The sequence below is a fragment of the Orbicella faveolata genome, unplaced genomic scaffold (assembly GCF_042242905.1).
Source record: "Orbicella faveolata isolate gen_17 unplaced genomic scaffold, um_ofav_v1 contig_14, whole genome shotgun sequence".
NCBI lineage: Eukaryota > Metazoa > Cnidaria > Anthozoa > Scleractinia > Merulinidae > Orbicella > Orbicella faveolata.
This window is the reverse complement of record NW_028301541.1, coordinates 3,028,267-3,041,257: the sequence shown is the minus strand read 5'-3', so window position 1 is coordinate 3,041,257 and position 12,991 is coordinate 3,028,267. Positions and strand designations below refer to the sequence as shown.

General features: G+C 39.1%; 1 protein-coding gene across 1 annotated transcript in view; it reads right to left on the bottom strand.

Annotated features, from left to right (window-relative positions):
• LOC110069395 (uncharacterized) overlaps positions 1-10,814 on the bottom strand; it is a 31,643-nt gene extending 20,829 nt beyond the window's left edge. Inside the window, exons 1-12 of the mRNA XM_089287372.1 lie at positions 10,706-10,814; positions 9,843-10,137; positions 8,930-9,087; positions 8,263-8,415; positions 7,801-8,169; positions 6,249-6,565; positions 5,493-5,646; positions 4,869-5,171; positions 3,882-4,274; positions 2,747-3,069; positions 1,704-1,857; positions 283-585 (exon numbers count right to left, since the gene is read on the bottom strand). Coding sequence (XP_089143498.1) covers positions 283-585; positions 1,704-1,857; positions 2,747-3,069; positions 3,882-4,274; positions 4,869-5,171; positions 5,493-5,646; positions 6,249-6,565; positions 7,801-8,169; positions 8,263-8,415; positions 8,930-9,087; positions 9,843-10,137; positions 10,706-10,814 — 3,031 coding nt within the window. The remainder of the gene's footprint in view (positions 1-282; positions 586-1,703; positions 1,858-2,746; positions 3,070-3,881; positions 4,275-4,868; positions 5,172-5,492; positions 5,647-6,248; positions 6,566-7,800; positions 8,170-8,262; positions 8,416-8,929; positions 9,088-9,842; positions 10,138-10,705) is intronic.
• Between the last annotated feature and the right edge of the window lie 2,177 nt (positions 10,815-12,991).

Below are 12,991 nucleotides of genomic sequence, written 5' to 3'. Positions count from 1 at the left end.
TCCACCAAGAGCTACAACGAGAGGGTATCATCATGATCGCTCTTTTACTCTCAATGTTCACATACTCGCGCATTGAGCGGTTGAGAAGCCTTGCATTGCAAACAAGCTAACTAGTTTTTAACATTCTATCATTTCTTTTTAATTCGAGACAGATTAAGACTAATCGCGAGTTATCTTCCGCCGTGCACTTGAGTTATTCAGCTTTATTTCTGTTATGATTGAGAAAAAAAACCAAGCACTTAACGAAAGACAGCTCTAACAAGAGCAGAAAGCGCAGAATACCTGATGGAGTGTTCAGCTCGACACATTCGCTCCGTGGACCTTCCCCAAAATTATTGATAGCTGACAGCGATGCACAATAGGTGGTGTTCAGTTCCAGGTTCTTAAACTTCCTTTCAGTCTTAGTTGAAATCATTCTAACACTCTCATCCTGATTCACCGATCCTATTTTGGAAAAAAATAATTTAAAACCGCGGATTTCTCCTCCCCCGGCGGAGTAGTTTGCCAAAGAATTCCATCTTAAGACGGCTGTTGTCATCGACGCCATCTCTACTGACAAATTGGTTGGTGGACTAGTTGGTGGACCTGTAACACAAAAATTTTGAGGTCAACACCAAAAACCAAATATCAAGCCAAGGCATGATGTTGTTTATGTCGATAAATTGACCTATTGTAGTCAAGGCACATATTTATTAATCCGGTGGTGGTCGGTCATGTAACATAACAGCCAATCATGTTGAAGAGTGTTATCTGTTCGCCAGTATAAAGGACTGGTCGCATTCTCAAATATTCCCTTTTGCTTTCACCATCACAGCGAGTATATCTTTTGGCGAAAACGTTTTTCCCTCTCTCCGCTCCCTTATCGCCACATTTCGGTTTAACATTTATGCTATGTATTTTAACCCGCTTACCAGCCGTGGGGCGCCTTTTTCGCCCCACCTTTACTGAAAATGATAATTTAATTACCATGGACATGGTTAACAATTAACTTTTATTTGAGTTTTAATTAAAACCGCCACAGTATAAGTGGCCAAGAAATGCCAATTCACGAGTTGATCGTTTGTTGTACATCATATCATCTTCAGCAAACTAGTGCGACCCAACAGAGAGCTACTAAAGTCAGTTCAGTACAATGTATCGGCATAAATTCTCTTTACAGTTATTCTTACATTTCTTGGAATTTTCGTTGGAAGAAATTAGTTTTGATCCAAGTCAAGGAATATATGCACCGCTTACGATTAACTGTTAAACGAATTCAGTCTCAGACACCATTTAGTTCAACTTGTTTCCACGAAGTATTACATAATTAGCTCAGACTCTGTCTACACCACGGAGAAATTTGAAAACGGCCTTTTCACTCTGAAAATGCATCAAATGCTTTCTGTCAGCACTACGCCGGGAAGATTTGAAAACGCAACATTCCGCGGTCATTTTGGATTTGTGCTCAGGAGGAAAACTCGAGCAGGGTAGGTGGCCGTGGACAAGTTGGAAATTCTTAACCCAAGAAGTCACCAAATGGCTCACTGATAGTTAACCATACCACTGCTTGCAATGTTGCCGATAGTTTATAGTGCCAAGTGTTGTATGCAATGTTACTAGAGTGGAAAGCGATTCTTCAACAATTAATTTCGGGTGAACACACGGCATAATTCGAACAATGCGCAAAACATTTCCCTGTATTAATAAGTTTTTACGGTACCAACCTCCTGCTGTTATAGGCTCTCCATAAATCTCAATTCTAAGACAGGGATGGACACAGAAGCTCACTGGCCAGACACGAACATACTGAGCCGTGGCTATGTACGGCATAAAATCGTGTTTAACTATCTCGTACGAATTGTCGTTTCCTTGTAAAATCTAGAAGACAAAGCATTAAGGGTCATTCACTGGTAAATTAAAAAACCTTGCTATTGAGTTACGATGCAAACACTGCTTGCTTCCATACTCACTGAGGGGATATTAACGAGCAGAATGTATAATCAGAGGGCATTTTAGTATGACTTGAAACAAAATGTTTGTCTTTAAAATGCATCGCGGAAAAAGTTCACCATTGAACATAACACAAGGACTTGACGCAATTACCGTAAATCCTCGAATAAGCGCCCGGGGCGCTTATTTCAAAATTAGAAGAAGACGGGGGACGCTTATTCGACAGGAGGTGGGGGAGGGGGGGGGGGGGTGGGGCTTATTAAATTTTTCTCAAATCGTGGCCTGACACGATCCTTTTTTGATACATTATCTGCGTATAAGCAGCAACAAAAGCTGTTTATCGACATAAAAAGCTGATCCTAAAGTTTAAATCGTGGCACCGCTAGTACTTCTAATTTTCTTAAAACTTAACGTGTTCACAAACTGAAAAAATGTGCAAATCTAATACTACACGACGAAAACTATACATCCTTTGTTGTCTCATTACTCGTCCACAAGATCGGGAGAGGGGAGGGGGCGCTTATTTTAAATTTTGGCTGTTAGGAAGGGCGCTTATTTGAAGGGGGCGCTTATTCAAGGGGGGCGCTAATTCTCGGATTTATGGTATCTCAGAAGTGTAGCAGCTCTCGTAGGTTTGTAATTCTTTTGCTTGTTAGCAGCTGTCATTTTTGGAGCTAGGGGCATTGGTTCTGTAGTTTATTCTGTATTTTGTTGTGGGAATCAAGCCATTCATGTGAGACCTTACGAGAACTGCTATCTGACCCAATTGTTTTGGCTCTTAAAGGAAACCTGCCCCTCCTATTTGCAAATTGTCTACCTCACTGCTACCGTTGTTGTACCATTCCCACTTTGAACCGTCAATGGACAACTGAAGGCGGTACGTCGTTATGTAAGCACCAATCGCGTGAAGGCCTTGTGTGGCCAGTGCGCAGATGCGGTGTAAAGAATCAAGCGCGACTTCCAAGTATTCCACAGACGAGTTTGCTTGTGGGCACCAGGCCTCCTCTCCCGCTAGCCGAGCTTTCCATGGGACTTTGTCGTGTAACGAAGAGGTCGCTGTTATGTTATCATCAGATAATAATCCATATTCGAGCCCAACAGCCATGTTGCTGCACGTTTTGTTATCAGCTTCGTGGGCCACTGTAAGTAAAGTGGCAATTTACTTTCAAAATGTCATTCTCTCAATTCTACCGAATTTCTACTTAGTGATGTAATTTACCCAAATAACCTTAAACATTACATCAATACAAAGAATAGAACTAAGTACAGACATTATGTAGCGAATACTAGACTTAATAACGAATCTTTTCTCCTTTGCGATTCTTGTTTTAGAAAGCACGACATGAAATATGTGTGGATCAAAATTACGTTAACAGGGTTACACAACGGAACACTCCACCCTTTCCACCTGTGATTTGTCTCAAAACGTTTCCTTTAATGGAGCTATCTAACGATATTTGAAGTCATTTTTCTGGTATAAGAAATCACTTTCAAATTGAAATTAATAGTATTTTGAAAAAAGACTTACATGTAAGACAAAAAACACACAAGGAATTAAGTAACTTTGTTCAAGTGTCAGGCTAAAAGAGCAGTAATAAAACAAATAAATGAAGACACTTTAACATAAAAATAACAAGATCTAAATACTATGTTTTAAAAAATCTGCTTACATTGTAAATATTTGTGATTAGCTGCTAAAAATAGCGGCTAATCAAAAATATTTACAATACGAGAAGTAAAAATTAAGGGAGAATAAGAAGAAACGGTTAGGACTTTGGCAAAGCAAGACGTACTTGACATAAAACCAATTTTTCAAGGTGTTTGAGATGCACTTCCTGGAAGACAAGTTGCTCGAAACATTGGCTAGTGCAACAGCAAACGTGACTAAAATAAATTTGAGGGGAGCGATTTTGTGATATGAATTATTTTTACCCAGTTTTCACACGTTTTACCTTCTCTTTCACAGACATAAGATTTGAGACGAACACATTGCTCTTGATACCATGAACCTGCAAGAGCGCTGCCGCACGGAAGATCGCTTGAGGGGTTGTCACAGATACCGACACACCAACTTTTCTTTTGTTGTTTACTTATCCACCAGTCAGTAAATGCAATATCTGAACCATCCACCCATACGTAATCCGATACGGTGTCATTCCATTCAGCACCTATCCAAGAAAAGTTAGTAGCCAGTGTTGCAACAAAGCTGTTTTCTTCATCGTTTGCGATGGTCACCAGTTGAGAGTTTCGACTGACACATCCCTCTTTAGCTTGTGTCCAATTTCCTGGTTTACTTACAGATAAATAGCAGGAGTTCTGATATCTTGTCCAAGACATTGGGCATGCTTTAAAACAGGGAATAACAAAAGTAATTAAAATTAATATCACACTGTTTCCGTGACTAAGATATTAAAGTTGATACAAAAAATAAAACTAACAATTTACAATTCCAAAATTTCGTTAAGTAATTGAATAAATTAGAAACAGTACCAACTAAAATCTACATAGTAATCACTTCATAACAGCTAAACAAAAACGCTTTCAGTCTACTTTTCAAATATTTTAACTAGAAATAGACCGAATCATAGTTGGAAGTAGATTTCAAAGTCCGGGTGCTGCACAGTTAAACCGCTATCTATACCACAAGGTCTTCTTTTTTTTTTCTTACAGTAGGAGATGTTAATAAAACTCCTCAGTCAACTTAGTCAGAGAATACAACTTAAGCTATATATTTTATTGCAAAACATTTATAAAATAAACTGATCTATTTAGCGTAGCCAATAAGAGAACGGCATTCGTGATAGAATGGCAGTAGAAATATGCTAGTTAACTTAGTAGGCAAGAAAACAGCTGAAGTCCAATACCCTTGCTGTTAGTCGGCCGTGGCCGAGTCTGTAATCTGTGCGTCTGTAGTCTGATATGACAGTTATCAGTCTTACCTCCATCTCGAGTTGTTATGTTAATACAATCGCCAGCAGGGCCTTTCCCATATTCATCAAATGCAAGGATTGTCACACAAAACGTTGTGTTTCGCTTTAATGGTCCAAGAACAGCAGCAGTTGTTTCTGGGCCAAGTGTCCAATTGATTCGACCCGTCTGACCTGTTTCGAAGAGGATGATCTCGTATCCTTTCAGTTCACCGGGAACAAAGTACCTTTTCGGTGCCTGCCAACTTATTTCTACGGCGTAGAGTCTCGTTGGATGCTGTTTAAGATGGTGGATTTTCGGTGGACGAGTAGGACCTAAATTGAGGAGCAGAAACCTATGGTGAGTAAAGAGATTACCTTTTAGTTGGATTCGATGCACACATGCGCACTGTGTGATCTAATTGCAAGTTCAAAAGGTACAACAACAAGAAGTTTTTTCTAGATTCTGGGCCTCGCTATTGGGCCTTGGTCAATCGTTTTCGGATCACGTGGTCCAAGGCCGTTCTTCTCGAATACGTCACTGAAGTCAATTGACCGTGAAGGCCTGAAAAAAACGCACAGGAACTAGGCAACAAGAAGTTCAACATTTCCTTTTAAGACAATGGCTACTCTGGCAACATGTGGTAACTTCAGTACCTGTTCCGTTATCAAATGGTCTTCCGTATAGCTCCACTCGCAAACACGGGGTTATTACTGCAGATGACACGATAAACTTAACGCAGTCTGCCATCACTCCGTCCTGTAGTGCGTTGACGTGAACTTCGTACGGATTCGAGTTGCCTCGAAGAACCTATTAATACAAGCATTAATACAAGCCGACATGTTTAAATAAAGAACCTACTTTATTAATTAGTACCACTTGGTAGTTACTCATAATCACTCTCTTAGTTTTTAATCAGCGGTCGTTTCTACTGTTTAACTTCATCAACTGGTGAGAGTTTTTCTTACGAGGGCAAAATGTGCTCAAAGTATGCGCTGTTTATTTTGTAAATGCACAACCTTACTCATCCCGATATTTAGATAGATGTATGTCAGTGACATTTCGCTTCCTCCCTTTTTCAGCGTTGTGCCTTTGAATAGGTCCATTTAAACCTTGTAAGTGGGTTAAACGCCTAGGCGATGTTTAAGCTACCGTACACGGTTTCGAAAAGTGGACTTCGCCTTAAGGTGTGGATATTCTCTGGCTGACGGAAGAGGCTTTACCTCCTAGAAAATAATTTAAGCCTGCTATATTAACCCGAGATGAGCCGTAACCTGGAGATATACCAAGTGCACGCAGCCGGTTAAATTTCAGTTACCCTTACAGTGAGGTTAAGACTCAACCCTCTTTCGTATAATCGGCCCGAGGCCAACTGCTCTAGATAAGTCATTTCAAAGTGAGCTGTTACTCACTTTCATTCCGTTAGAATCCTCGTACAACGCTTTCTGGCCACCCGTTTTAAGGACAAGCGTGTATTTTGTAGCAAAATAGCCTTGCTCGTAGAAGCCTTGAGTGGCGACAGCACAGATGTAATGAAGAACAATTAAGTCAACATGAAAAGCGTACGGGGCTTTCTCTGTGCACCAAGCACCAGGCCCCGCAAGTCGTCCAAAGCGAGCACGAGTTGTCGAATTATAAGAGGAGCTTCCTCTCATCTGATGGTCTTTTATCAAACCCGTTTCCATGCCCAGAGGAGAGCTCAGGCATGTTTCATTGTCAACGAAAAAAGCTGGAATATGAAAAACAGATACAGTGTTCATTACTTGCGTAATTGTGTGATTTGTCTCGCTATTTTCTCAGTTTTTGTAGCTTTTGGGGAATGCTGGATCTGCCCATGCATTTTTCCCAGTTCTAAACCGAAACTTCAAGCCTCGACTGAAGATGGATAACTTTCCAATTCAAATAATAGACACACTGATATACAGGAAGTCTAAAAATACGGTATATCGGTACGTAATATTGCATTCTACTTCACACTTCCCGCGGTGCTTATTTTACACTTTTAAGTTAAAGAAGGAAAAAACACTGTAGTATAGTATCACCTCCAATTTTGGTTGTTAACTTTTTGGCTAATATATCCACAACCATTTCATCAACGTGTGCTAGCGCTGGAGCGGAATAATTTTTAACGTACATGTCGTTAGTCCGTAATAATAAATAAAAGCTAACAATTTGTCAAAAAGTGATTATAAGAGAGAATGATCTAAGAGAGGAATTCCAGTGTCCTCTGATATTTTTGAAGCTATCTTTTAGTTTGGCAACACATGATCCTTGTTATTTTAAGCGCGTTTTTGCGAGTTCGTTATTCGTGGAAGCCTTCGATGAAATGCATTTTGCGAGTACGCAGTTGTTCAATGACCTCACGGAGAAAATAACAAAGAAAAGATTGGATGATGTTACGTTCTCTAGTAATGCGAGCAGCCTTAAACTAGTCAGGCATCTTTCGTAAACTTCAATCCTGGTCAAAGGTCTTGGGACACTTTGCACTTTTGCCAACTTTTGGTATTTCTGTCCACCTCCCCTTCCCACCCCCAACACAAGGTTGTTGTTGATTTATCCAAAGTAGACCCACTATTCCAACATTTTTTTTTTCTGGGGGGGAGGGGGGAGGATTCGGCAAATAAATGGTGACTTCCCTCTTCAAAATAATGCGTCACCAGTTGGCATTTTGTCAAGTGTCCCAAGGACTTTTGGCCAGGATTGTAGCATAGCGATTGCTGGTTCTCTGTAAATAGATTTTAAAAATTTGCCATTGGAAAAGGAATATGTATGGCCGAATCGTTCTCTTCTCTTGATGTTTCAGGGTAAGAGTCCCGGTTTGCACACGTCTACTAGCCGAGTATACATTGTATTTTAAAGAATTAAAATCAAGGGAGGGGTACGATGGTATGATGGTAATACATAATGGTGGCATCAGCTGATCGAGGGATTAAATTACCTTGAGGTGTAGTACTTTATACAAACCTATTCTTTTGCAGACAACTTGCTTTAATCCAGTTGAACAAGGTATGATGAACCATTGCAACGTGTTGTCTAGCGCATAGCAATCTCGTTCAGTCGGACCAATCGAAGGTTGCAGAGTTGTAGCAAAATATGTAGCATTGGAACCGTCAGTCCAGACTCCTGTCCCGTATCGTAGTCCAATCCAAGCCAAATTTCCAATGAAGAAAGCAGCCACCACAAACTTGTTCTCTTCCTCGCTTTTAATAGAAACCAAGTCGCTGTTGATATTCAGACATGTTTCCCTAGCATCAGTCCAATTCTTTTCCATGGTGTAGTTGATTGTCTTGTAGCAATACTTATTGAATAAGGACCACCCTGTTGGACACGTTTCTGTTGTGAATTCAAGAGAAGGAAAAATATTCCGCAGGTCTTATATTGTTATATACTCCATTCCCCCGTTCCACCCCTTTAATAGCCACTTACCACATTTTTTGGCGTCGTACAGTTGGTAAGACGAATTCAATCCGCTGTACACTGGTGGAAAATTCTGACAGAGTCGTTGTCGAGTTTGTGTTCCCAAGTGACATGTTTGCCACTCTCCCCAGTTTCCTGGCGTGAACTCTCCCAGGCTCCCATCTGCCAATCACAGAAGACAGAGTCATCAAAACCAACGTTCTCCTGACCTTGTTATGCGCAATTTTTTTTAAGACACGTAAACGGTCAGCTCGATCTGACATTCAAAAATTCCCGTCGAGCGATGATCAAGACAATTTTCCACCCTCCTTTTGCTTGTTTGTTTGTTGTTTTTTTTGTATACGTGGCACTTGTCTGCACGATATCTAACCCAGGAGTACAACTGAATACCAAGAAAATGAAATTGGGAAGACAAGGACTAGAGATAACTTGCGTTAGTCTAGCATCACATCTGGGACAGAGACAATACAGCACTCTGTCTCGCCTCATTTAGCTGCCGCTGTTCGAGAAAGGAGCCCGCGCTCCTCCATCTCGAGAAAGAGGGAGACTGGAGTCGTGGAAGCGGCGGAAATCATACCGATAATCAGTCTAGTAACTTCATAACACAGAAACAGAGTTAAGCCGTAACCAGGCTCCTCCGATTTGAAAGTAACGAGCTCCTAAGGAGACTAAGTACCTGTTTGGTAGGCTACAAGGTATTCTCTAGGTATTGGATCTTCTCTAGTTGCGTTTGGAATGGTAAAGGAAACCAGCAAGTCTTGGCTGTCATGTTCACCAACGTGAAGTAAAACCATTTTATAAAATCGTCCTGCTGTCATATGTACGCCTTTTGTTCTAAATAAGGGTAAAGAAGATAAATAGTGTCGTACACAAATCATTTCATCATCATCATCATCATCATCATTATCATCAACATCATCGTCATCATTATCATCAACACCAACATCATCATCGTCGTCATGTTTTATTTGCCACTCGAGGAAGCAGCGAAAATCCTGCCTTTACTCAGTCTAATAACTTCATGAGGTAGACTACAATAGACTTAAATTATCCTGTTTTATAAGACACACAGTAACGTTGCTGTCTCGCTTGTTGCTGCCTCATTAGATAGTGTTTGTAACTGGGTAGTAAGTGGTTCCTATATGTAAATGTCTACACAACAATTACTATTGCAGAAGGAGGTCCCTTCAGCGTCTATTCACATGTGGTATATTAAATACTCAGAACTCCAAACAAGACAGAAAGCATTATCTTTTCTGTGAAACTGGTAGATATAAAAGAGTAAGGGTTCAGACCACGGGGTGTGGCATTCCTCTATAAAACTTTACGGGCACCATTGAGCTGGGCACAGATCTTGTTCGTTTTGCTGATGGTTGACATATTGTCTTGATATAAATGATCAATCGTTAGAGACAATAATTTACGAAAACACAGTGATTCACAAATCGTGAGGAACAGATGTGTCTGGCCCTTCGTTGCTTCCGGGACTCGCAGAAAGACCCCATGCTCAACATACTCCATGCATAGATTAACATAGTTATTGGTAATGTATGACTGTCTAAGATAGTAAATTACAACAGCGATCTTACATATTGTGACATTTCATGACTGTGTTGTAGTACTGAGCCTCAATCAGGAACACGCATGCGCTCTTGCATGATATATGGAATTTATATAATCCACTCTCGGGTGCTGCAAAGTAGGCACGACGCCGCTGACCATACTGAGGCACATCTAAAGCTGAAGCATTTAAAGCTGATTCGAAGCTGTTTATTATTTTAGTTGAACGAGGATTTTCTGGAAAATCAGGATGTTCTGTTAACGAGCTCAGGTTGTTTACTTGTATTCTATCGGTCCACACTTCTTGTAAAACTCCTTTGATTTCTACAAAAAAAGTACATCATTTATCATCAGGGACAATGATATTTGTTGCAGAGAACGAAGCTATTTAAGTTACCTCCCGTCTCTAATGTTTTCTTGCTACAAGACAGGTCAATTGCAGCCTGATACCACTACTCACAGTGATCCGTGTCCACACCCCTCTCTCAAAGCAATGCTGATTTTCGATAATCTCATAAACCTTACATATCAATGCAGGAACACTCCAAACCCTACACAATTAGAAAAATTAAAAAATCTCTCAGCATTGTTTGGAGGAAAAGGGGTGGCTTAGGTTTCGCCCTGAAATACCGGAATGAACCCGTATTATTCACGAGTGAAGGACTGGGTAGTGATTTGACTTTTTTTTGGTCAAGTCCCCCGGCGTTACGTCTGATCATCTTCGTCGTGTTAGGAAGGGCTGGAGAAGACTTGCAGTTACCTGTACCATTCGAATAGGAGCCCGTAAAGATGACTTCTCCCATTAAGATTTAGGGACTTATCGGCACTTTCTTTAACTGCATCAATGCAGCAACACGAAGAACGTTAAAAAAACGAAACAAAACAATACTACCTGACGGTATGCAGCTTAAGTTTAAAATATTGTCTTTCGTTACATTCTGCACAGCTCCCTCGCAAGTATTTCCAGCCACAATGATCTGTTGATTCAAAGATATATTCATATCTTTATCATAAGCACTCTAATTCTCTTCTCGTAAATAAATTTCGTATGTTATTTGGTGCTGAAAAAAACAATAATAATGATAATTCTCTTCTCAAGTACATCTAGGAAAACCTGTCCAAAATCACTTTGTCATTAGCTCATCTAACTATTTTTGTCGGATACGAGACAAATTATAAAACTTTGTTGTTATTAACTTAGTTGTCGTACTGAAAAGACTTACGTTTTAGCGTAAAAAATGCTTACGAACTTTCGTCACACAAAATTACTCTATGAAGATCCTCTATTTACCAAGAAAATAGCGCATACTTACAGTAAAAACCGTAAACCACATTTTATATCGTAACTTCCTGTACATCGTTATAAGTCGTGGTAGAAAAATATTGAATTTCTCTTACACTATGGTGAAACGTTTCGTGTGACTCCTTTCTGGAAAACTTTGTGTAAACACGAAGGACAGTGTTTTAATTTCATGAATTTTTAATGCATTGTAACTAAGAAAGTTTTGTTTGTTCAAATATAAGTTCATTTGAATTTGTGAGAAACCAAAAATAAAAGTGATGGAGGGAAAAAATACAACAGTTTTACAGCGAGTAAGCCGGGAACATATGAATGTTATTTAACTGAGTAACTTAAAGAGAAACGTGTTTGTTTAGCCAAAATTAAGAACTAATGATTCGAATTTCATGACTTCGAGTCATAAATAATTGATATGCAAGAAGACAATTTTTGCGCACAGAAAAACTAAGCAGTCATAACAGATTAGGCAACTTCTGTTTTACCTAAATTAAAGGAGTTTCCATTGAAATATGATAACAATTTTCAGTGTGTACTTTCTAAAGGATAAAACCAAACTTAATCGCTTCTCTTTTCACACCTAACTGCAGAAATGGTTTGGACCTCAAAATATCAGAGAACAAGATTCTTGTTGTCAAGTGAGTGGCAAAGAGCTAAAACTTTCGAGTTATCTTCTACAAGTGAATTTCTCCCAACTAGTACTGCAAGGAAAGTTGGAGGTTGTTAAGGAGAATTTGATTTTTATATCAGTAAAAAAAATAGGCGGAAGATGTAGGTAACATTTTGATGTATATTTTTGTTCTGAGACCGAAAACGTTAGAGAGGGGGTTTCTGAAAAATGAAAAATAATTATCGTTTTGAGAATATAACGAAAATTTTCTTAAAGATCCCTGTCAAGAAAACTAGACAAAAACAAAAAGAGAAATATCAATTATTTATGCCCTTTTCTGGATCATTTCTTAGCCGGTAACCTTGCCTTCTGAAGAGCCATTGTGAGTCTGTGATCAAGAAATGATTCCTAGATAATAAAAAAGCTTCCTGCTTTACAGATTCCACCATTATAATACATGACAATTTTTTTTTTACTTTTGTTACAAAATGGCAAATTTTAATTTTTGAAGGCTCCAAATATATTTTTAACAATTGGACGAAAGTGATTAATAATTCATTTTCTTTATTGTAACAGGAAAATAGAATACGATTCTATAAATTGCACAATGAGAAAAGAATTAGAAATTACATCGAAATTGGACGACCTTGGAGAGATTTTCTTGCGGTCTTAAGAAATGAGCTGGTTTTAAGTTCCTTTTATCCATAAAGGAATTAAACATCTCAATTTAAATTCCAGTAGATCTTAATATGTTAGGAAAACAGACTTCACTACCTTGGTGAAAAATCTATTGATTACCATCTGTGTCTTCCCTCGCGGTAGGAACTACTTAAGAAAGGAATGGTAGTCTGGGATCAGACTAAAAATTATCACCGATAAGAACTGTTTCGTCAAAAAGTGCTGAAAAAAGGCTGTTAGTGAGTCTAACGGAGTTTCTTCGCTTACAATTTGTTTTAAAAACTGAGTTTGGCATATCAGTTCTCACCGTAAAAGACAAAATTTTTTGTTGATGTTTCATTTGAAATTCAAACGTTCCATATGGGTTTAGCAAAAATTCTAGCGCTCTTAAACTGGTTTTAGAAGGGACAGAGACAATACAATACTGGTTTAACTGTTGATCTCATAAGAATTTTTTTTTTTCCAAGAAGGCACGGTAAAAAATTTTGCAGTCTGAGCATTTTCAAGACCTCGGTCACAGTTTTTCACTTTACGGACCTCCCAGCCGGCAAACAAAAGTGATAATTGGCGATTGTGTGGCAGATTTGTGTAGT